The sequence below is a fragment of the Seriola aureovittata genome, chromosome 8 (assembly GCF_021018895.1).
Source record: "Seriola aureovittata isolate HTS-2021-v1 ecotype China chromosome 8, ASM2101889v1, whole genome shotgun sequence".
Taxonomy (NCBI): domain Eukaryota; kingdom Metazoa; phylum Chordata; class Actinopteri; order Carangiformes; family Carangidae; genus Seriola; species Seriola aureovittata.
This window is the reverse complement of record NC_079371.1, coordinates 15256708-15282326: the sequence shown is the minus strand read 5'-3', so window position 1 is coordinate 15282326 and position 25619 is coordinate 15256708. Positions and strand designations below refer to the sequence as shown.

The 25619-nt window shown below is 41.6% G+C and overlaps 4 protein-coding genes and 1 pseudogene across 38 annotated transcripts in view; all 5 read left to right on the top strand.

The window, feature by feature from the left end:
• The window catches only part of LOC130173281 (protocadherin gamma-C5-like), a 281937-nt gene that overhangs the window by 168613 nt on the left and 87705 nt on the right, over positions 1-25619 (top strand). Inside the window, exon 1 of one of the 35 annotated variants that reach the window (XM_056382402.1) lies at positions 422-2996. The exons of 32 other annotated variants lie outside the window; for them this stretch is intronic. In XM_056382402.1, coding sequence (XP_056238377.1) covers positions 612-2996 — 2385 coding nt within the window. In that variant the 5' untranslated portion in view covers positions 422-611. Of the gene's footprint in view, positions 1-421; positions 2997-10572; positions 13484-22497; positions 25056-25619 lie in introns of those variants that run through there. 2 more of the 35 variants (XM_056382403.1, XM_056382406.1) reach the window with 2 other exon arrangements.
• LOC130173298 (protocadherin gamma-A5-like) lies at positions 3038-6629 on the top strand. The gene has a single exon (XM_056382437.1). The coding sequence runs from the start codon at positions 4179-4181 to the stop codon at positions 6576-6578; it is 2400 nt and encodes a 799-aa protein (XP_056238412.1). The 5' UTR covers positions 3038-4178; the 3' UTR covers positions 6579-6629.
• Positions 7066-10395, top strand: LOC130173296 (protocadherin beta-16-like). The gene has a single exon (XM_056382436.1). The coding sequence runs from the start codon at positions 7750-7752 to the stop codon at positions 10156-10158; it is 2409 nt and encodes an 802-aa protein (XP_056238411.1). The 5' UTR covers positions 7066-7749; the 3' UTR covers positions 10159-10395.
• LOC130173299 (protocadherin gamma-A11-like) lies at positions 14009-17260 on the top strand. The gene has a single exon (XM_056382438.1). The coding sequence runs from the start codon at positions 14338-14340 to the stop codon at positions 16735-16737; it is 2400 nt and encodes a 799-aa protein (XP_056238413.1). The 5' UTR covers positions 14009-14337; the 3' UTR covers positions 16738-17260.
• LOC130173303 (protocadherin gamma-A11-like) lies at positions 19216-21900 on the top strand (annotated as a pseudogene).

Below are 25619 nucleotides of genomic sequence, written 5' to 3'. Positions count from 1 at the left end.
TAATTGTCACTATTTATGATAACCTTTCTTTCCTTAGCTCTCCCTCTCTCTACATTCTCTCGATTCAGTTGGATTTATATCCACCTTGATCCGTGATACTTGTGTAAGATCTGATACACATATTAGGCTACCGTTGACTGTATATCTGTTATCTTCATATCTATTATTATACTGAGCAGGACTGTAAACATGATGAATGTCAGTTTCTGCATGCAACCGTTTTGGAAGTCCAAGATATTACTGAAGTGGATGTATGGGTTTACAAGTAGTTGTCCCAGAGTTGAATTTTAGTTGGTGTTCTGCAGTTTTATAATATGGACTCTTAGTGCCGCTGTTGACCAGAGTGTTGATGAGTGAGAGCAGGGTTGAAGCAGCACCTCCCATGTAACATCGTCATAACACAGAGAGAACTCGAGGAGCAACGAACGGACAATTATGGTTGTGGATAATTATTGAAAAAGACAAACGAATTTCGACCTGCGAGTGAATTTGTTCCATTGAGAGTTTTGTACACCTGCTAATTTGAGATTGATATCGGATTTTCAGGGTTATTTATTTTATGGAATGTAAGCAGACTGTGGAGCCTCACTGGGAAACAATCGGATAGAACAATGAATCGGCAAGTACTGCTGTTTATCTCTCTCCTTTCCCTCGACTCAGTGTTCGGGCAGGTCAGCTACTCTATTCCGGAGGAAATGGCGAAAGGATCTTTAGTGGGCAACATAGCACAAGATTTAGGTTTAGAAATAAAACGTTTGATATCGGGTAAAGCTAAGATATATACTAGAGACAGCGACGAGTACATTGAGCTGAACAGAGAGAGAGGAGTCCTCCTCCTCAAAGAGAGAATAGACAGAGAGGCGCTGTGTACGGAGACGGCACTCTGTGCTTTACATTTTCAGATCATTCTGGAGAATCCTATGGAATTTTACAGTGTAACAGTCCAGATCACAGATATCAATGATAATGCTCCTACCTTTGAAAAAAATGAAATGAAATTCAAAATTAGCGAGTCAGCTATCACGGGGGCAAAATTTGTGCTAGAAAGAGCTGTAGATCTTGATGTTGGAATTAACGATCTCCAAAACTATGAATTAAAACCGACTGATCATTTTGTTCTGAAAGTGCACAATAATGCCGACGGAAACAAAAATGTTGAGATGGTGCTACAGAAACCTTTAGACAGAGAAAAACAGGAGCAAATTTCACTTATGTTAACGGCTGTAGATGGAGGAGAGCCGCAGATGTCAGGAACAATGCTGATTGTTATTACAGTTTTAGATGTCAATGATAATGCCCCCGTTTTTACACAGTCCACATACAAAACTACAGTTACTGAGAATTCACCTAAAGGGACAGTTGTAGCTACTGTTACAGCCTCAGATGCAGATCAAGGCTCTAACAGTAAAATAACATATTCAATCACAAATACATTAGATAATGTAAGAAAAGTATTTGAGGTAAATGCGGAAACCGGCGAAGTTTCATTAGTTGGCCATATTGACTTCGAAAGATCGAGACATTTTCAAATAAATTTACTTGCTAGTGACGAAGGAGGACTCACAGATTCTTGCAAATTAATTATAGATGTGCAAGATGTAAATGACAACAAACCTGAAATTAACATAATGTCAAAGTCAAATGTGATATCAGAAGATGCCAAACTTAATACGGTCGTTACAATGATAAACATCGAGGACAAAGACTCGGGAGAAAATGGAAAAGTGCAATGTTTTATCAACGAAAATATGCCTTTCACTTTAAAAACAACAACAATTAATTTCTATAATTTAGTGACAGACAGTGATTTAGACAGAGAGAGAGCCTCTGAGTATAATATAACAGTGACCTGCTCTGATGAGGGAGTGCCCTCCCTCTCCAGCAGCGTCACTCTCACCTTACAGATCTCTGATGTGAATGACAACTCGCCTGTCTTTGAGAGGAGCTCATATGAGGCCTACATAGTAGAAAACAACACACCAGGCCTCTCTATATTCACAGTGAAAGCCAGAGACGCTGACTGGAACCAGAATGCCCGTGTGTCTTACATACTGGAGGACTCCTCTGTTAACGGAGTGCCAGTCTCCTCATATGTGTCCGTTAGTGCTGATAGTGGAGTCATCCATGCAGTGCGCTCTTTTGACTACGAGCAGATCAAAGATTTCCACTTCCGCGTCAAAGCGCAGGATGGAGGCTCTCCTCCACTCAGTAGCAATGTGACAGTTAGAATACTGATCCAGGACCAGAACGACAACCCTCCTCAGGTCCTGTACCCAGTCCAGACTGGTGGCTCTCTGGTGGCTGAAATGGTGCCTCGTTCAGCAGATGTGGGCTATCTGGTGACTAAAGTGGTGGCTGTTGATGTGGACTCTGGACAGAATGCCTGGCTCTCCTATAAACTGCAGAAAGCCACAGACAGGGCGCTGTTTGAAGTGGGCTTACAGAATGGAGAAATAAGAACTATCCGCCAAGTCACTGATAAAGATGCAGTGAAACAAAGACTGACTGTTATAGTGGAGGACAACGGGCAGCCCTCTCGTTCAGCTACAGTCAATGTTAACGTGGCGGTGGCGGACAGCTTCCCTGAAGTGCTGTCGGAGTTCACTGACTTTACACACGACAAGGAGTACAATGACAACCTGACTTTTTACTTAGTGTTGGCTCTGGCTGTAGTTTCCTTCCTCTTCATCACGTGTTTAGTGGTTATTATATCCGTGAAAATCTACAGATGGAGACAGTCTCGCATCCTGTATCACTCCAATCTCCCTGTGATTCCATATTATCCACCACGTTACTCAGACACTTTGGGGACAGGGACTCTCCAACACGTGTACAACTACGAGGTGTGCAGGACGACTGACTCCAGAAAGAGTGACTGTAAGTTCGGCAGAGCTGGTAGTCAGAACGTGCTGATAATGGACCCAAGTTCTACAGGGACGATGCAGCGGATACAGAATGAAAAGAGCATCCTGGATGAACCAGACTCCCCTGTAGAGGTTAGATTGCTTTAACCTTTCGACACAGTATTACAAATGATATTTTTTAAAATCTTAAAACTCAATGTTTTTTGGTAGAAATAATGCGGCAGAGGTATTTCATAGGATAATCTTACTGATCTTAAAATCTCTTCCTTTACACGTTAGGCCTATTATATTACTTAACGTCTTTAACTTTAATTTCATCAGTGCTTCATTTTCAATGTCAACCTCCTTGCCACAGTTCACTTGCTTGATTTAGACTTATTATCAATATCTATGTTTGTTTCATGCAACTTAACATGTGCCAGAGGCATATACACAACAGCTATCTGTTACATAGGCTTACTTACTTTGCATTGTGCATGAACGCTCAGCTGATTGTTTCAGCACCCCGTGCCCATACACATCAACATTTCTCTTACATTTTGTCACTTTTTGAATATACACTAACGTTTTCAATATAATAACGTGCTACACAGAGTTATTTTCATGGCCAGCATTAACAGCTTTTGTGGGAATCATTCACACAAAAATTATACAATACAGGATTGTGTTTTTGTGAGATGACTTGTGGGGGGCACCCATATCAATCATTACTCAAAATTTGCCCGTTTCAGAACATTGGACAGCGACTTCCGCTTCCTTTATTTCTACTCGGTGTATCCACTTTACGTTGTACAATATTTTGGTGCTTTTGTTTAAACTTTTTTATTACTTTAGATATGAAGTAGTCTGAACAGCATTTAAAAATGACGCAGGAAGTGGCTGTAAAAATTACACAACCATAGCTTTAAAGACAATCCGCAGAGGTTTGGGAATATGTTCACATTGTCTCTGTATTTATAAAGATTATTGTTAATATTAAGATGTTTTTCATGACAAGTTCTCTGAACAGAGATTCGTTTATGTTGGATTTCTGCAGTTTTATAATGTGGACTCTTAGGGCCGCTGTTGACCAGAGTGTCGACGGCTGACTGAAGGGTTGTAGCAGCACCTCCCATGTAACGTCGACATAATAAAGAAAGAGCACGATGAGAAAGAAAGGACACTCGACTTATACAAAATATTGGACAACGCTTTGAGACTTTGTTTCTTTTGTGTGGATTATAAAGGATCCGTTTTACGTTTGATATTGGAATCGATATCAGTTTTATGGGATGTAAACACATTGAACTTAACTGAAGCAATTCGGAAAGAACAATGACAAGGCAAGTACTGCTGTTCGTGTCTCTCCTGTCTGTCGGCTCGGTGCTCGGGCAGGTCAGCTACACCATTCCTGAGGAAATGGCCAAAGGATTTTTAGTAGGTAATATAGCACACGATTTAGGTTTACAAATCAAACGTCTAGCATCTGGCAAAGCTCGAATTTATACCAGGGACAGCGGCGACTACATCGAGCTGAACAGAGACAGAGGAGTCCTCCTTGTTAAAGAGAGAATCGACAGAGAGGCGCTGTGCAGACAGACGACGCTCTGTGCTTTACATTTTCAGATTATTTTAGAAAACCCGATGGAATTTTACACGGTTACAGTCCAGATTACTGACATAAATGATAATGCACCGACCTTTGAAAAAAGTGAAATGAAATTCAAAATAAGCGAGTCAGCGATCACCGGGGCAAAATTTGTGCTGGAGAGGGCTGTTGATCTTGATGTTGGAATCAACGATCTTAAAAGCTACGAAATAAAACCAACAGATAATTTTGTTCTGAAAGTGCACAATAACGCTGATGGAAACAAAAATGTTGAGATGGTGCTACAGAAACCTTTAGACAGAGAGAAACAGGAGCAGATTTCTCTTGTGTTAACGGCTGTAGATGGAGGAGAGCCGCAGATGTCAGGAACAATGCTGATTGTTATTACAGTTTTAGATGTCAATGATAATGCCCCCGTTTTTACACAGTCCACATACAAAGCTACAGTTACTGAGAATTCACCTAAAGGCACAGTTGTAGCTACTGTTACAGCCTCAGATGCAGATCAAGGCTCTAACAGTAAAATAACTTATTCAATCACGAACACGTTGGATGATATAAAGAAAGTTTTTCACGTAAATGAGGAAAACGGCGAAATTAGTGTAAATGGAAATATTGACTTTGAAGAGTCGCGAAACTATCAAATAAATTTACGTGCTAGTGACGAAGGAGGACTCACAGATTCTTGCAAGTTAATTGTAGATGTGCAAGATGTGAATGACAACAAACCTGAAATTAATATAATGTCGAAGTCAAATGTGATATCAGAAGATGCCAAACTTAATACGGTCGTTACAATGATAAACATCGAGGACAAAGACTCGGGAGAAAACGGAAAAGTGGAATGTTTTATCAACGAGAATATGCCTTTCACTTTAAAAACATCAAACACTAATTTCTATAGTTTAGTGACAGACAGTGAATTAGACAGAGAGAGAGCCTCTGAGTATAATATAACAGTGACCTGCTCTGATGAGGGAGTGCCCTCCCTCTCCAGCAGCGTCACTCTCACCTTACAGATCTCTGATGTGAATGACAACGCGCCTGTCTTTGAGAGGAGCTCATATGAGGCCTACATTGTAGAAAACAACACGCCAGGCCTCTCTATATTCACAGTGAAAGCCAGAGACGCTGACTGGAACCAGAATGCCCGTGTTTCTTACATACTGGAGGACTCCTCTGTTAACGGAGTGCCAGTCTCCTCATTTGTGTCCGTTAGTGCTGATAGTGGAGTCATCCATGCAGTGCGCTCTTTTGACTACGAGCAGATCAAAGATTTCCACTTCCGCGTCAAAGCGCAGGATGGAGGCTCTCCTCCACTCAGTAGCAATGTGACTGTGAAAATACCGATCCAGGACCAGAACGACAACCCTCCTCAGGTTCTGTATCCAGTCCAGACTGGTGGCTCTCTGGTGGCTGAAATGGTGCCTCGTTCAGCAGATGTGGGCTATCTGGTGACTAAAGTGGTGGCTGTTGATGTGGACTCTGGACAGAATGCCTGGCTCTCCTATAAACTGCAGAAAGCCACAGACAGGGCGCTGTTTGAAGTGGGCTTACAGAATGGAGAAATAAGAACTATCCGCCAAGTCACTGATAAAGATGCAGTGAAACAAAGACTGACTGTCATAGTGGAGGACAACGGGCAGCCCTCTCGTTCAGCTACAGTCATTGTTAACGTGGCGGTGGCGGACAGCTTCCCTGAAGTGCTGTCGGAGTTCACTGACTTTACACACGACAAGGAGTACAATGACAACCTGACTTTTTACTTAGTGTTGACTCTGGCTGTAGTTTCCTTCCTCTTCATCACGTGTTTAGTGGTTATTATATCAGTGAAAATCTACAGATGGAGACAGTCTCGCATCCTGTATCACTCCAATCTCCCTGTGATTCCATATTATCCACCACGTTACTCAGACACTTTGGGGACAGGGACTCTGCAGCACGTGTACAATTACGAGGTGTGCAGGACGACTGACTCCAGAAAGAGTGACTGTAGGTTCGGCAGAGCTGGTAGCCAGAACGTGCTGATAATGGACTCCAGTTCTACAGGGACGATGCAGCGGATACAGAATGAAAAGAGCATCCTGGATGAACCAGACTCTCCTCTAGAGGTTAGACTGCTTTAACTTTTCCACACAGTATTACCAATGATATTCTTTTAAATCTTAAAACTCGAAGATTTTTTGGTAGAAATAATGCGGCAAAAGTATTTCATAGGATAATCTTCCTGATCTCGTAAACCCTCTTCCTTTACACCTTAGGCCTATTATATTACTTTCCGTTTTTAATTTTTATTTCATCAGTGCTTCATTTTCGATGTCAACATCCTTGCCACAGTTCACTTGCTTGATTTAGACTTATTATCAATACCTATGTTGGTTTCATGCAACTTAACGTGTACCAGAGGTAAATAAACAACAGCTATGTGTTACATAGGCCTATTTACTTTGCGTTGTGCATGAACGCTCTACTGATTGTTTCAGCACCCCGTTCCCATACACATCAACATTTCTCTTACATTTTTTCACTTTTTGAATATACACTAACGTTTTTAAAATAATAACATGGTTGACAGAGTTATATTTCATGGCCAGCATTAATGTCTTTTGTGGAAATCATTCACACAAAAGTTATTCAATGCAGGATTTTGATTTTTGTGAGGGGACTTGTGCGGGGCACCCATGTCAATCTTTAGTCATAATTTGTCCGTTTCAGAACATTGGACAGCAACTTCCGCTTCCTTTATTTCTATTCAGTGTATCCGCTTTATGTTGTACGGTCTTTTTGTGTTATTGTTTAAAGTTTTTCATTACTTTAAATATGATTGAGTATATAAATATAGCATTTGAAAGTGACTAAGTAAGTGATTGTATAAATCACGCAAACATAACTTTAAAGACAATCCGCAGATGTTTGGGAATATGTTAAAACTCTTTGCGTGTCTATATTTATATTTGTTCATATTCTGATTTTTTCATGGCAAGTTCTCTGAACAGAGATTCGTTTATGTTGGATTTCTGCAGTTTTATAATGTGGACTCTTAGGGCCGCTGTTTACCAGAGTGTCGACGGCTGACTGAAGGGTTGTAGCAGCACCTCCCATGTAACGTCGACATAATAAAGAAAGAGCACGATGAGAAAGAAGGGACACTCGACTTATACAAAATATTGGACAACGCTTTGAGACTTTGTTTCTTTTGTGTGGATTATAAAGGATCCGTTTTACGTTTGATATTGGAATCGATATCAGTTTTATTGAATACACCTTGAATCCAACTGAAGCAATTCGGAAAGAACAATGACAAGGCAAGTACTGCTGTTCGTGTCACTCCTGTCTGTCGGCTCGGTGCTCGGGCAGGTCAGCTACACCATTCCTGAGGAAATGGCCAAAGGATTTTTAGTAGGTAATATAGCACATGATTTAGGTTTACAAATCAAACGTCTATCATCTGGTAAAGCTCGAATTTATACCAGGGACAGCGGCGACTACATCGAGCTGAACAGAGACAGAGGAGTCCTCCTTGTTAAAGAGAGAATCGACAGAGAGGCGCTGTGCAGACAGATGACGCCGTGTGCTTTACATTTTCAGATTATCTTAGAAAATCCTATGGAATTTTACACCGTTACAGTCCAGATCATTGACATAAATGATAATGCACCGACCTTTGAAAAAAGTGAAATGAAATTCAAAATAAGTGAGTCAGCAATTACCGGGGCAAAATTTGTGCTGGGAAGGGCTGTGGATCTTGATGTTGGAATCAACGATCTTAAGAGCTACGAATTAAAGCCAACTGATCATTTTGTTCTGAAAGTGCACAATAACGCTGATGGAAACAAAAATGTTGAGATGGTGCTACAGAAACCTTTAGACAGAGAGAAACAGGAGCAGATTTCTCTTGTGTTAACGGCTGTAGATGGAGGAGAGCCGCAGATGTCAGGAACAATGCTGATTGTTATTACAGTTTTAGACGTCAATGATAATGCCCCTGTTTTTACACAGTCCACATACAAAGCTACAGTTACTGAGAATTCACCTAAAGGCACAGTTGTAGCTACTGTTACAGCCTCAGATGCAGATCAAGGCTCTAGCGGTAAAATAACATATTCAATCACGAACAACTTAGATGATATTGCGAAAGTATTTGAGGTAAATGAGGAAAACGGTAAAGTTACTTTAGTTGGAAACATTGACTTTGAAGAGTCGCGAAACTATCAAATAGATTTACTTGCTATTGACGAGGGAGGACTCACAGATTCTTGTAAATTAATTGTCGACGTGCAAGATGTAAATGATAACAAACCTGAAATTAATATAATGTCGAAGTCAAATGTGATTTCAGAAGATGCCAAACTTAATACCGTCGTTACAATGATAAACATAGAGGACAAAGACTCAGGAGAAAATGGAAAAGTAAAATGTTTTATAAACGAAAATATGCCTTTTACTTTAAAAACATCAAACACTAATTTCTATAGTTTAGTGACAGACAGTGAATTAGATAGAGAGAGAGCCTCTGAGTATAATATAACAGTGACCTGCTCTGATGAGGGAGTCCCCTCCCTCTCCAGCAGCGTCACTCTCACCTTACAGATCTCTGATGTGAATGACAATGCGCCTGTATTTGAAAGGAGCTCATATGAGGCCTACATTGTAGAAAACAACACACCAGGCCTCTCTATATTCACAGTGAAAGCAGGAGACGCTGACTGGAACCAGAATGCCCGTGTGTCTTACATTCTGGAGGACTCCTCTGTTAACGGAGTGCCAGTCTCCTCATATGTGTCCGTTAGTGCTGATAGTGGAGTCATCCATGCAGTGCGCTCTTTTGACTACGAGCAGATCAAAGATTTCCACTTCCGCGTCAAAGCGCAGGATGGAGGCTCTCCTCCACTCAGTAGCAATGTGACTGTGAAAATACTGATCCAGGACCAGAACGACAACCCTCCTCAGGTCCTGTACCCAGTCCAGACTGGTGGCTCTCTGGTGGCTGAAATGGTGCCTCGTTCAGCAGATGTGGGCTATCTGGTGACTAAAGTGGTGGCTGTTGATGTGGACTCTGGACAGAATGCCTGGCTCTCCTATAAACTGCAGAAAGCCACAGACAGGGCGCTGTTTGAAGTGGGCTTACAGAATGGAGAAATAAGAACTATCCGCCAAGTCACTGATAAAGATGCAGTGAAACAAAGACTGACTGTTATAGTGGAGGACAACGGGCAGCCCTCTCGTTCAGCTACAGTCGTTGTTAACGTGGCGGTGGCGGACAGCTTCCCTGAAGTGTTGTCGGAGTTCACTGACTTTACACACGACAAGGAGAACAATGACAACCTGACTTTTTACTTAGTGTTGGCTCTGGCTGTAGTTTCCTTCCTCTTCATCACGTGTTTAGTGGTTATTATATCCGTGAAAATCTACAGATGGAGACAGTCTCGCATCCTGTATCACTCCAATCTCCCTGTGATTCCATATTATCCACCACGTTACTCAGACATCTTGGGGACAGGGACTCTCCAACACGTGTACAATTACGAGGTGTGCAGGACGACTGACTCCAGAAAGAGTGACTGTAAGTTCGGCAGAGCTGGTAGCCAGAACGTGCTGATAATGGACCCCAGTTCTACAGGAACGATGCAGCGGATACAGAATGAAAAGAGCATCCTGGATGAACCAGACTCTCCTCTAGAGGTCAGTCCTTCAGTTACAATGTAGCCATATTATTTTATGTTTTTAGCCAAAATGAGTTAAGAAATTATAAGAAAAGAAAAACAAAAGCAAAATAAAAAAAGCTTACAATCATACTTTTAGCTCACTTTCTTCAGTGTACTGAAATAAATGTGTTTCAGCACCACGGACAGCGCTGGACGAATCATCATACTTGAGTTCAATATCATACTATGTATAAAATCTCAGTTTTCTAATTATTTCTCATGTATGTTGACTCTTACGGTGGTGTGTGTGTGTGTGTGTGTGTGTGTGTGTGTGTGTGTGTGTTGTGTGTGTGTGTTGTGTGTGTGTGTGTGTGTGTGTGTGTGTGTGTGTGTGTGTGTGTGTGTGTGTGTGTGTGTGTGTGTGTGTGTGAGAGAGAGAGAGAGAGAGTGTGTGTGAGAGAGAGAGAGACTGAGTTTTTCTTTTCTGTAAAATGTCCTCGCCGCATTATACCTCCCATATATGTTTACATACAGTCTTCTTTTATTGAGAAATTTCATCCTGTTTTTGGCTTTCATTTCTTTGTATTTCCTTAATTCTTTAAAAATACTTCGGCATTAAGGGAAATCCCACTAAGCAGTGCGATTGTGTTCAGTACTTTAAATCACTTTTTAACCTCACGATGGCCTGTCTCCATAATGCACTTGTCTTGTGCAGTTTCGTGTTGTGTACTCTTAGGGACGCTGTTGGCCAGTGTGTTTTAGTTTCACTGCCGTTTTCGGCAGCACCTCTCAGATCATTTAGATTTGTTGGAAGCAAGGTCGCTACCGTCCACAATCTGAGATATAGAGAATACGAACGCAAAGGAGTTGGACACATTTTTCATCCACATTCGTGTTGACGCTTTTTGATTCTTAGTCCTTATCTGTGTGGAATACGACTGTCTTTTTTTGCGGATTATTTCCTGATTCGTTGTGATGCTAGAGAACCGTTAAACGAAACAATGAGACGGCAAGTACTATTGTTTGTGTCCGTGATCTCTCTCTGTTCCGTGCTCGGGCAGGTCAGCTATTCTGTCCCCGAGGAAATGTCGAAAGGCTCATTGGTCGGAAACATCGCACAAGATTTAGGTTTAGATTTAAAACGGCTGAAAACAGGGAAAGCTCGCTTGCACATTGGAAACAGCGCTGAATACATCGAGCTGAATAAAGAAAAAGGACTCCTTCTCATTAAGGAGAAAATAAACAGAGAGGCGTTATGCAAACAAACAACTCCTTGTGCTTTACATTTTCAAATCATTTTGGAAAACCCCATCGAGTTCTATCGCGTTACGGTAGAAATAACAGATATAAACGACAACGCCCCGACATTCAAAATGAATAGTATGTTATTTGAGATAAGCGAATCGGCTGTCAAAGGGGCCAAATTTGTATTAGAGAAAGCATTAGATTCTGATGTTGGAATAAACGGACTCAGGAGCTACTCCCTTAACCCAACAGATAATTTCGTTTTAAAACTCAACGACAACGCAGGTGGAGAAAAGGAGGTAGAGATGGTCTTGGAGGAACCTCTCGATCGTGAGAAACAAGAGCATCTGACTCTAACACTAACTGCCGTCGACGGAGGTGAACCACAGCAGTCAGGGACAGTGCAAATTCATGTAACTGTATTAGATGCGAATGACAATGCTCCAGTGTTTACGCAGTCAACATATAAAGCTAGTTTAATGGAAAACGCCAAGAAAGGAACTTCATTATTGACTGTAAGGGCCACAGATATAGATCAAGGTACAAATGGTTTATTAACGTATTCTATTTCTAGTAACACTGAGGGAATTTTGGATTTATTTGAAATACACGAGACAAGTGGAGAGGTACGTTTGGTTGGAAATATAGATTATGAAACATCAAAACATTATCAGCTACATGTTAAAGCTCGAGATCAAGGTGGGCTCACGGACTCATGCAAAATACTGTTTGACATTATTGATGTGAATGACAATGCTCCAATAATTGATTTGATGTCAACTACACAGTCTCTACCGGAAGATTCCACATTACAGACAGTTGTTGCTGTGATGAATGTGCATGATGCTGACTCGGAAAATAACGGAGTGATTAAATGTTTTCTGAGGGACAGTGTACCTTTTATCATTGAAAATACATCGAATGGTTTCTATAGCATACTAACAAACGATGATTTGAACAGAGAGAGAGCTTCTGAGTATAATATAACATTGACCTGCTCCGATGAGGGAGTACCCTCCCTCTCCAGCAGCGTCACTCTCACCTTACAGATCTCTGATGTGAATGACAACGCCCCTGTCTTTGAGAGGAGCTCATATGAGGCCTACATTGTAGAAAACAACACACCAGGCCTCTCTATATTCACAGTGAAAGCCAGAGACGCTGACTGGAACCAGAATGCCCGTGTTTCTTATATACTGGAGGACTCCTCTGTTAACGGAGTGCCAGTTTCCTCATATGTGTCCGTTAGTGCTGATAGTGGAGTCATCCATGCAGTGCGCTCTTTTGACTACGAGCAGATCAAAGATTTCCACTTCCGCGTCAAAGCGCAGGATGGAGGCTCTCCTCCACTCAGTAGCAATGTGACTGTGAAAATACTGATCCAGGACCAGAACGACAACCCTCCTCAGGTTCTGTACCCAGTCCAGACTGGTGGCTCTCTGGTGGCTGAAATGGTGCCTCGTTCAGCAGACGTGGGCTATCTGGTGACTAAAGTGGTGGCTGTTGATGTGGACTCTGGACAGAATGCCTGGCTCTCCTATAAACTGCAGAAAGCCACAGAAAGGGCACTGTTTGAAGTGGGCTTACAGAATGGAGAAATAAGAACTATCCGCCAAGTCACTGATAAAGATGCAGTGAAACAGAGACTGACTGTTATAGTGGAGGACAACGGGCAGCCCTCTCGGTCAGCTACAGTCGTTGTTAACGTGGCGGTGGCGGACAGCTTCCCTGAAGTGCTGTCGGAGTTCACTGACTTTACACACGACAAGGAGTACAATGACAACCTGACTTTTTACTTAGTGTTGGCTCTGGCTGTAGTTTCCTTCCTCTTCATCACGTGTTTAGTGGTTATCATATCAGTGAAAATCTACAGATGGAGACAGTCTCGCATCCTGTATCACTCCAATCTCCCTGTGATTCCATATTATCCACCACGTTACTCAGACACTTTGGGGACAGGGACTCTGCAGCACGTGTACAATTACGAGGTGTGCAGGACGACTGACTCCAGAAAGAGTGACTGTAAGTTCGGCAGAGCTGGTAGTCAGAACGTGCTGATAATGGACCCCAGTTCTACAGGGACGATGCAGCGGATACAGAATGAAAAGAGCATCCTGGATGAACCAGACTCTCCTTTAGAGGTTAGAAAAATTTCTCCTTTGGTTTTGTAAGGGTTGCATGTTTATATATGTCTGCTCGCTGACAATTTAGTTTCAGCACCTCGGACAGAGTCAGTCCCATGTAACCTGCTTCTCCTTTCTATCTCCCATATCACGTGTGATACAACTGTAATAATATGTTTTAATTTTTGTGGGTTATTCTTACTTTGTTTTTATTTTGTGGCTGTGGTTACATGTTATCTATATTTTTTGACGTTTTGATGAGCGGACCTCCCCCTTTTGAAAAGTATATATTTTTGGGGGCTTTTATGCCTTTAATGGACAGCACAGTGGAGAGTGACAGGAAACAGGGAGGCAGAGAGAGGGGGAATGACATGCAGCGAAAGGCCGTCCGATGCGGGATTTGAACCGAGGCCAACTGCAGCGAGGACTGTAGCCTCTACACATGGGGCGCCTGCTTAAACCACTACGCTACACGACGCCCCGGACCTCCCCCTTTTGATAATTATTTTTAAAGGTTTTCCATCATACCAATGATGCACCTTCCTAAACTGTTCCAACTGATAACTTTACTCTTGTAATTTCACTCCTTGAACTCCGTGGGCCGCTATTGGTCAACGTGTTGCAGTTGGAGAGAGGATCTGAAGCAGATCCTCCCATGTCATGTTGGTATTTTAGTAGAAAGAAAAGAGGAGAAAGCACTGTTCAGGGACAGATAAACCATTAGACGGACACATCAAGCGGATAGATTCTCCTTCAAAATTTGTGGATTATATCAACATTTTTAAATTTATTTTCACATGAAGATATTTTTGTGTTGTGAAAGCGAGTGTAACACCTTCTTTTGTGGGGCAACGTAGACTGTGGATAGAACAATGAGACGGCAAGTACTGTTTTTCATCTCGATCGTCTCCCTTGGTTTAGTTCTCGGACAAGTTAGCTACTCTATTCCAGAGGAAATGGCAAAAGGCTCTGTGGTGGGCAACATAGCACGGGATTTAGGTTTAGATGTTAAGAGATTAAAGGCAGGTAAAGCCCGTATATTTACGGGCGACAGTGCAGAATACATCGAGCTGAGCAAAGAAAGAGGAGTCCTCCAAGTGAAAGAGAGAATCGACAGAGAGGCGCTCTACAGACAGACGACGCCTTGTGCGTTACATTTGCAGATTATTCTAGAAAACCCGATGGAGCTTTTTCAAATAACAGTAGAGATTATTGACATCAATGACAACAGCCCCAGTTTTAAAAATGATGAGAAACGTTTTGAAATTAGCGAATCCGCAGTCACAGGATCAAAATTTGTATTAGATAGAGCGGTCGATGCAGACATTGGTATAAATGGTCTGAAAAATTACAGCTTGAAACCTACAGAGAATTTTTTACTGAAAATACAAAGTCAGGCGGATGGAAATAAAAAGGTTGAGATGATTTTACACAAGCCGTTAGACCGAGAGAAAGAGGAAAATATATCATTGTTGTTAACAGCGATAGATGGAGGAGAACCTCAGATGTCTGGTACAGTAAAGATTTATGTGACCGTGCTCGATGCAAACGACAATGCTCCTGTTTTTACGCAGTCGGTTTACAAGGCGGCAATAGCGGAAAATTCTCAGAAAGGAACAACACTGACGACAGTCAGTGCTTCTGATGCAGATAAAGGAACAAATGGGGAAGTTTCTTATTCAGTATCGACCACTATGGACAGTGTGTCTGATATATTTACAATAAATGAAAATGGTGAAGTAATATTAGTTGGTGAAGTTGACTTTGAAAAAGCCAAGTATTTCCAAATTGACATTGAGGCTAAAGACAGTGGTGGTCTTTCTGATTCCAGTAAGATTATAGTCGATGTTATTGATATTAATGATAATAAGCCTGTGATCAGTATACTTTCCAAATCTGATTCAATCCCAGAAGATTCTCCTCAAAATACAGTTATAGTTATCTTCAGTGTCCTTGACCCAGATTCAGCTAACAATGGTCAAGTGAACTGCAGAATAAATGGTAACATACCATTTACTATAAGCACTTCTTCAACCAATTTCTATAGCTTGGTGACAGACAGTGATTTAGACAGAGAGAGAGCCTCTGAGTATAATATAACTGTGACCTGCTCTGATGAGGGAGTCCCCTCCCTCTCCAGCAGCGTCACTCTCACCTTACAGATCTCTGATGTGAATGACAACGCGCCTGTCTTTGAGAGAAGCTCATATGAGGCCTACATTGTAGAAAACAACACACCAGGCCTCTCTATATTCACAGTGAAAGCCAGAGACGCTGACTGGAACCAGAATGCCCGTGTTTCTTACATACTGGAGGACTCCTCTGTTAACGGCGTGCCAGTCTCCTCATATGTGTCCATTAGTGCTGATAGTGGAGTCATCCATGCAGTGCGCTCTTTTGACTACGAGCAGATCAAAGATTTCCACTTCCACGTCAAAGCACAGGATGGAGGCTCTCCTCCACTCAGTAGCAATGTGACTGTGAAGATACTGATCCAGGACCAGAACGACAACCCTCCTCAGGTTCTGTACCCAGTCCAGACTGGTGGCTCTCTATTGGCTGAAATGGTGCCTCGTTCAGCAGATGTGGGCTATCTGGTGACTAAAGTGGTGGCTGTTGATGTGGACTCTGGACAGAATGCCTGGCTCTCCTATAAACTGCAGAAAGCCACAGACAGGGCGCTGTTTGAAGTGGGCTTACAGAATGGAGAAATAAGAACTATCCGCCAAGTCACTGATAAAGATGCAGTGAAACAAAGACTGACTGTTATAGTGAAGGACAACGGGCAGCCCTCTCGTTCAGCTACAGTCATTGTTAATGTGGCGGTGGCGGACAGCTTCCCCGAAGTGCTGTCGGTGTTCACTGACTTTACACACGACAAGGAGTACAATGACAACCTGACTTTTTACTTAGTGTTGGCTCTGGCCGTAGTTTCCTTCCTCTTCATCACGTGTTTAGTGGTTATTATATCAGTGAAAATCTACAGATGGAGACAGTCTCGCATCCTGTATCACTCCAATCTCCCTGTGATTCCATATTATCCACCACGTTACTCAGACACTTTGGGGACAGGGACTCTCCAACACGTGTACAATTACGAGGTGTGCAGGACGACTGACTCCAGAAAGAGTGACTGTATGTTCGGCAGAGCTGGTAGTCAGAACGTGCTGATAATGGACCCCAGTTCTACAGGAACGATGCAGCGGATACAGAATGAAAAGAGCATCCTGGATGAACCAGACTCTCCTCTAGAGGTTAGTTTCATGGAATGACATAAAGTGTTGCATTACACCCTTAATGGCAGCAGTTTTTCTTTATCTGTTTATTACGTTGCACACTCAACTGGAGCCTCTTGGAAATCTAGGAATTGCGATATCGTTTACTTATGCTTTTTTTCTTTTGCCATTTTTCCACTTCACAACAAACCATCCTTAATGGTTTCATAAAGACATCTTCAACAACCATCTCTTCACCTCATAGTTTTATTAAACTTGCACGGAACCATAACCATAATTCAGGCGTGTGAAAAGTATAGGAATGTTTTGGATTGGTTACTGGAAAACTTAATTTCATGGTAAAAAAAATTTTGCTATCAATTTTAATCCAGGGTCTTGCATTATCATCACTTTTTGTTTACTAAGTTGGATCTAAGTGTTTCATAAGAAATTCAGAGCGGTATTTGCAATGTCACAGAATGACAGACGGATTATTTTTTCTTGGGGTGAAATGCCCATTGGATCCACACGTGATTCACAGTGTACCTTACTTCTTTATCATATTTCTTTCTGCTGAACTACTGTCATATTCCCTACACTGTGTGATAACAAATTTGTAATTTATAAATTGTTTGAAAAGATGATGCCGTCTTGAAGACTGCAGCTGTTATTTGCTGATGTCACTGTTAGCTGAAGTTTACAAATATAGAGATTTTGTACCAATATATACTGTTGCCCATAAAGTTGGAATAATTTTGTTTTCAGACACAATCCTCTGTTTATTCCTATTTAAATGCATCAATAATCACTTTGGAAGAGATTTACTACTATAGTTTTGAGAAGATATACACTTTATCTGTCAAGAATAAATCACATTGTCACAATCATTTCATGGAAAGAGGTAAAAAATATTTTATTCCAACTTTATGAGCAACAGTGTATAATGTACTAATATGACTACTTTGCATATTCCTAGGTGAGAATGGATTTTATGGATTTTGAACCAACAGTTTGGAAGTCAATTTGGAATTTCAAACTTGTCCTTTTTTTAGCAGTAGTGTTGTAATCGGCTCTCACAGTGGTGCAATAGAGTGCAACTTTTAATTAAGCGCTGAAAATTCTGTGTTTTTAGTTGACTGGATACAAAAATATTCAAACATTGCATTCAGAACCATTTACAAGACTGCTGGTATTGCCACAAGCGACATACTCTCTACCAATTTTCTGCTGGTCTACTTTTGTCAACACATGAGATATAGATTAGGTAGACCACTTTAAAAAAAGAATATATATAAGCCAAGCTTCAGATTGTGCTGAAACGTATAATTTCTAGACTATACAGAAAACGTACCTTACAGAAATTCATGTGATGAAATCATCTAATTTAAGTCACATGCCATCTGCCTTCTTGGATGAATTATTTGTGAAATGACTTTTGATTGTTGACTTGTTATAAGGGCCAGGATCAAGTATAAGGTTGAACTGGCTGTACTTGTGTGGTAAATATAATGGCTGAAAACATATTGTCACAAGCATCATTCTTGCTGTCTGTGTTTTCTGCATTATCTAGCTGTTGTTGGTCACATATTAGTAATCAGCAAAGACACACCCATGTCAGTTCATTGTTACCTTGTTGAGATGTACTGTCATTACAGTCCACCTAGCTCTCCTGCTGTTCAGTGTCTACGTATTTCTGACTGAAGCATAATAAGTCACTCCATCTGAATTTCTGCAAAATGTTGTCCAAAGAACTATTTTTTTGACAGGATAAAGCTGTGGGAAGTAAAGAAAAATAGTTTTAAAAAAATAAATAAAAATAGTAGGTCTTCTGATTTACAGCTCAGCTCTATGGAATAGTCAGGAAACATCTACTGTCACTTTAAAAGTCAGGTGGATAGAAATTAAATGCAGAACAGAGTGTGGGTAGGTGCATATATGGTGAAAAGCTGTCTTGTGCTCCATCTGTGTAGCAAACAAGTTCAGGCAAACTATTTTAATTGCCTAACTTATAGACTTGGTACTAGTCACAGCTAACAAGACTGTCATTACCAAGGAAGAACTCCAGCTGGAAAATAGGTTTTGTAATCTGCTGAATTATAGTTTATAAAAAGTTTCCTCCCAGTGGACAGTTTTTCATGTTAACTGCATATTAACTACAGAGAATCTAAGTAATTTATCAAGGTCTGATGATAACCCTTTTCCTCAAATTTTCCTCTTCAAGAATAGTTACTTCAGTAAACAGTTTGATCTCTGACTTCATTGAAAAGAGGATTATTAAGTTAGTATTTACTTCAAGGATAACTGTTTCTGATGAACTCAGCAGGAATTATAGTTTTCTAGTCAGAAACTGCATAGTAGCCCCAGCAACTGGACTCTCAGTCCATTGTAGACATGATGTCATTGCAATCTAACTGTCCTCTTAATTGAACAGTGACAATATTTCACTTCTTGTGTAAAATAAGGCGTTGATCAGGAATCGCATAAGGTGGCGAGATTTTCTTTTTTTTTTTTTTTTTTTTTTAGAAGATTGTAAGTTCTTTTTATTTCTTCAGTACCTGCTCCTGCACTGTGTAGTTTCCTGCAGTGAAATTCTTTTGACTCTCAGCGCCGCTGTTGACCAAGGCAGAACCTTCCCCTTTCATTTTGTTATATTAAACACAGAGAGAGAGACACACACAGCACACAGGCGTAGTTGCAGAAGCCCGGACATATCCGCACTGCGATTCATTTATTTCGGATTCGGGAAAGACGGAGATAATCAGTCTTCATCTGGACCATTTTGTGATAGAAGAACCTTAGCGCTTTGGAATACAGCCCTCTTTACATCACCAGGATTTGTCGAGGATAAAAATGTGGGGCAGAACAATGAGACGGCAAGTACTGTTGTTTGTCTCGATTTTTTCCCTGAGCTCAGTGTTCGGGCAGGTCACCTACTCCATTCCCGAGGAAATGACAAAAGGTTCTCTGGTTGGTAACATAGCGCAGGATTTAGGCTTAGACTTGAAAAGACTGAAGTCAGGTAAAGCTCGCATTTATACAGAGGACGATGCGGAATACATCGAGCTGAATAAAGACAGAGGAGCCCTGCTTGTGAAAGAGAGAATCGACAGAGAGGCGCTCTGCGGGCAGACAACACCTTGCGCTTTACATCTTCAGATTACACTTGAGGACCCGATTGAATTCTATACAGTTACCGTCGAAATCAATGACATTAACGATAATGCCCCCAGCTTCAAAAAGGATGAGATGAAATTTAGGATTAGTGAGTCGGCTGTGATTGGAGCGAAATTTGTCCTCGAGAGAGCTATGGATCTAGATGTCGGTGTTAACGGTTTGCAGAGTTATTCGCTAAAACCTACAGAAAACTTTCATCTAAAACTCCAAAATCAGCAGGACGGAAGTAAAAAAGTGGAGATGGTTTTGCAAAAACAACTAGACAGAGAAACGCAAGAGCAGCTCTCTTTAACACTCACAGCTACTGATGGTGGTGATCCTCAGCTGTCGGGAACAATGAGAGTAGAGATTTCAGTGCTAGACGCCAATGACAATGCCCCAGTATTTACACAGGAAGTATATAAAATTACTATAATGGAAACAGCTTCAAAGGGCACAATTTTGAGTACCGTTAGTGCTGTAGACGCAGATGAAGGTTCCAATGGAAAAGTATCCTATTCAATAACAAACACTTTGGATGATGTCCCTGTTATGTTTAAAATTGACGAAGTCAGTGGTGTGGTAACTTTAACTGGAAACATGGATTATGAAAAGGCACCGCACTATGAAATATATGTACAAGCTAGTGATGACGGAGGACTAACAGATTCGTGTAAGATTATTGTTGAAGTTACCGATACGAACGATAATCACCCATCTATTAACATCATGTCTAAAACGAATTCAATATCAGAAAATTCTAAGGCAGGAACTGTGGTAACTATATTTAATGTTCAAGATCCTGACTTTGGAGAAAATGGGAAAGTCGCGTGTTATATTGAACAGCACATGCCATTTCTGATGAAAACAACGTCGAAAAAATTCTTTAGCCTGGTAACAGAAAGTGAATTAGACAGAGAGAGAGCCTCTGAGTATAATATAACAGTGACCTGCTCTGATGAGGGAGTGCCCTCCCTCTCCAGCAGCGTCACTCTCACCTTACAGATCTCTGATGTGAATGACAACGCGCCTGTCTTTGAGAGGAGCTCATATGAGGCCTACATTGTAGAAAACAACACACCAGGCCTCTCTATATTCACAGTGAAAGCCAGAGACACTGACTGGAACCAGAATGCCCGCGTGTCTTACATACTGGAGGACTCCTCTGTTAACGGAGTGCCAGTCTCCTCATATGTGTCCGTTAGTGCTGATAGTGGAGTCATCCATGCAGTGCGCTCTTTTGACTACGAGCAGATCAAAGATTTCCACTTCCGCGTTAAAGCGCAGGATGGAGGCTCTCCTCCACTCAGTAGCAATGTGACTGTGAAAATACTGATCCAGGACCAGAACGACAACCCTCCTCAGGTTCTGTATCCAGTCCAGACTGGTAGCTCTCTGGTGGCTGAAATGGTGCCTCGTTCAGCAGATGTGGGCTATCTGGTGACTAAAGTGGTGGCTGTTGATGTGGACTCTGGACAGAATGCCTGGCTCTCCTACAAACTGCAGAAAGCCACAGACAGGGCGCTGTTTGAAGTGGGCTTACAGAATGGAGAAATAAGAACTATCCGCCAAGTTACTGATAAAGATGCAGTGAAACAAAGACTGACTGTTATAGTGGAGGACAACGGGCAGCCCTCTCGTTCAGCTACAGTCATTGTTAACGTGGCGGTGGCGGACAGCTTCCCTGAAATGCTGTCGGAGTTCACTGACTTTACACACGACAAGGAGTACAATGACAACCTGACTTTTTATTTAGTGTTGGCTTTGGCTGTAGTTTCCTTCCTCTTCATCACGTGTTTAGTGGTTATTATATCAGTGAAAATCTACAGATGGAGACAGTCTCGCATCCTGTATCACTCCAATCTCCCTGTGATTCCATATTATCCACCACGTTACTCAGACACTTTGGGGACAGGGACTCTGCAGCATGTGTACAATTACGAGGTGTGCAGGACGACTGACTCCAGAAAGAGTGACTGTAAATTCGGCAGAGCTGGTAGTCAGAACGTGCTGATAATGGACCCCAGTTCTACAGGGACGATGCAGCGGATACAGAACGAAAAGAGCATCCTGGATGAACCAGACTCTCCTCTAGAGGTTAGAAAACTGTAACAGTCACATTTTTTTCATTTTAATGCAAATCAAGATCAAGGTGGTGTGCATTAATTTCATGGGCAGTAGCTTAGTATGAGTCTGAAAAAGACCTTATAAAAATGCTTGAGAGGTTTAGGAAATGCTACAGAGTTCCTATTCAGCACCATGGACAGCTACACTTAACAACTTAACTAACTCCAGCTAATTTGTTGTGCTTTTATTTTTTTGTCTTGGCATCATCACTTTTATTCATATCAACTTCCTATAATTTAAAAAATACTTTTTCTTTTATAACAGCATTTTAATAAGTTGCAAAAACACTTAAACACAATATTATCAATGTGGTAATTTAATCAACAGCCAAATTTACTCTGGTTGTGGTTCTGTTTGATAAACAGTGTGATTCTGCAGTAAACTTTTTTTATTTGATATAACTTGTTGTAATTCGAATTGTCAACTCAAAGGGTCGCTGTTGGCAAGCGTGTTGCCATATAACAGATGTTATGTTTGTCTGTGTCCTGCCCCTTGAGTCGATACGTTGGACACAATAAGAAAAAGGCAGTGTGCACAGTCCATGCTCATAAGGAGCACTGCGAGGAATAGTGTAACTGGATACATAGTTCAGCTTTCTATAGTTGGATTGCGGATTTTTTATTCCTTTATGCTATCTATCTTCGCATTGACTGCAATGGGAATGCTTTTCTTTTAATGGTACAGGAACCGAAACGACATCTGACAGAACAATGAGACGGCAAGTACTGTTGTTTCTCTCGGTCCTGTGTCTGAGCTACGTGCTTGGGCAGGTCAGCTACTCCATTCCCGAAGAAATGGCCAGAGGCTCTGTAGTTGGTAACATAGCGAATGATTTAGGTTTAGATCTTAAAAGATTGAAATCAGGTAAAGCTCGTGTCTATACTGGAGGCGGTGTGGAGTATATCGGGCTGAATAAAGAAAAGGGAGTCCTCCTTATCCAAGAGAGGATAGACAGAGAGGCTTTGTGTGGAGAGACGACGCCTTGTGCTTTACATTTCCAGCTAATTCTGGAAAATCCAATGGAATTGTTTCGTGTTGCAGTTGAGATTACCGATATAAACGATAACACGCCCAGTTTCACAAATGCAGAAAAACGCTTCGAAATCAGTGAGTCCGCTGTTATAGGATCGAAATTCGTATTAGAGAAAGCTATTGATTCAGATATTGGGATGAATGGCTTACAACAATACACCCTTACCCCAACTGGTAACTTTGCATTAAAACTAGAAAATCAGGCAGACGGAAGTAAAAAGGTAGAGATGGTGCTACAGAAGCCACTAGATCGAGAGAAGCAGGATTACATGTCACTGTTACTAACTGCTATAGATGGAGGAGAGCCGCGGATGTCAGGGACAATGCAGATATTTGTCAACGTACTGGATGTGAACGACAACGCACCTACATTCGCTAAACCGCTATACAGAGCAAAAATACAAGAAAATTCTCCTAAAAGCACCAGCGTAACGACTGTAAGTGCATCTGATAAAGATATTGGCTCAAACGGAGAAGTATTATATATGATATCTCCCAGCAAACGTCTTTTATATGAACTGTTTAAGATCGACTCAAAAACTGGTGAAATTGTCCTAATCGGTGAAATAGATTATGAAAAGGCTAACATTTATCAAATCGACGTTGAAGCTGTAGACAGCGGGGGACTTTCTGATTCTACTAAGGTCGTAGTTGATGTTCTTGATATAAATGACAACAATCCTCAGATAAACATTGTTTCTAAATCAGAATCCGTGCTCGAGGACTCGCCTCCAAACACTGTTCTTGCTATGTTAAGCATAAACGATCCAGATTCAGAGAGTAATGGGAAAGTAGAGTGTGATATAGATGATAACATCCCCTTTAAAATCCAAACTACATTAAATGGGTTTTATACTTTAGTTACAGAGGTTGCTTTAGACAGAGAGAGAGCCTCTGCATATAATATAACAGTGACCTGCTCTGATGAGGGAGTCCCCTCCCTCTCCAGCAGCGTCACTCTCACCTTACAGATCTCTGATGTGAATGACAACGCGCCTGTCTTTGAGAGGAGCTCATATGAGGCCTACATTGTAGAAAACAACACACCGGGCCTCTCTATATTCACAGTGAAAGCCAGAGACACTGACTGGAACCAGAATGCCCGTGTTTCTTACATACTGGAGGACTCCTTTGTTAACGGAGTGCCAGTCTCCTCATATGTGTCCGTTAGTGCTGATAGTGGAGTCATACATGCAGTTCGCTCTTTTGACTACGAGCAGATCAAAGATTTCCACTTCCGCGTTAAAGCGCAGGATGGAGGCTCTCCTCCACTCAGTAGCAATGTGACTGTAAAAATACTGATCCAGGACCAGAACGACAACCCTCCTCAGGTCCTGTATCCAGTCCAGACTGGTGGCTCTCTGGTGGCTGAAATGGTGCCTCGTTCAGCAGATGTTGGCTATCTGGTGACTAAAGTGGTGGCTGTTGATGTGGACTCTGGACAGAATGCCTGGCTCTCCTATAAATTACAGAAAGCCACAGACAGGGCGCTGTTTGAAGTGGGCTTACAGAATGGAGAAATAAGAACTATCCGCCAAGTCACTGATAAAGATGCAGTGAAACAAAGACTGATTGTTATAGTGGAGGACAACGGGCAGCCCTCTCGGTCAGCTACAGTCGTTGTTAACGTGGTGGTGGCGGACAGCTTCCCTGAAGTGCTGTCGGAGTTCACTGACTTTACACACGACAAGGAGTACAATGACAACGTGACTTTTTACTTAGTGTTGGCTCTGGCTGTAGTTTCCTTCCTTTTCATCACGTGTTTAGTGGTTATCATATCAGTGAAAATCTACAGATGGAGACAGTCTCGCATCCTGTATCACTCCAATCTCCCTGTGATTCCATATTATCCACCACGTTACTCAGACACTTTGGGGACAGGGACTCTCCAGCACGTGTACAATTACGAGGTGTGCAGGACGACTGACTCCAGAAAGAGTGACTGTAAGTTCGGCAGAGCTGGTAGTCAGAACGTGCTGATAATGGACCCCAGTTCTACAGGAACGATGCAGCGGATACAGAATGAAAAGAGCATCCTGGATGAACCAGACTCTCCTCTAGAGGTTAGTCTCATGGAATGACATAAAGTGTTGCATTACACCCTTAATGGCAGCAGTTTTTCTTTATCTGTGCATTTCGTTGCACACTAAACTGGAGGCTCTTGGAAAGCTAGGAATTCCTATATCATTTACTTATGCTTTTTTATGTTGCCATTTTTCACCCTCACAACAAACCATCCTTAATGGTTTCATAAAGACATCTTCAACAACCATCTCTTCACCTCATAGTTTTATAAAACCTGCACACAACCTTAACCATAATTCAGGTGTGTGAAAAGTATAGGAATGTTTTGGATTAGTTACTGAATAACTGAAAAGAGCATCCTGGATGAGCCAGACTCTCCTATAGAGGTTGTTTTTGGGGGGGCTCAATTGTAACTGGGACGTGTTTGCATTTTCACTTTAACTGATGATGGTTTTCATATAGGTGTCATTTATTGGTCTGCATTCAGCACCATGGACAGAGGCACTGTTATGACCATCTTTTTTTATGTCCATGGTGTTTCTAATGGCATGTGTGTGTTTGCAAGTATTTGTGTGCATTTGTGTCTGCAAGGGATTTGTGGT

Coding starts and splice junctions, on each gene's coding strand:
- LOC130173299 (XM_056382438.1), top strand. CDS start 14,338: ATGAGACGGCAAGTACTGTTTTTCATCTCGATCGTCTCCCTTGGTTTA.
- LOC130173298 (XM_056382437.1), top strand. CDS start 4,179: ATGACAAGGCAAGTACTGCTGTTCGTGTCTCTCCTGTCTGTCGGCTCG.
- LOC130173296 (XM_056382436.1), top strand. CDS start 7,750: ATGACAAGGCAAGTACTGCTGTTCGTGTCACTCCTGTCTGTCGGCTCG.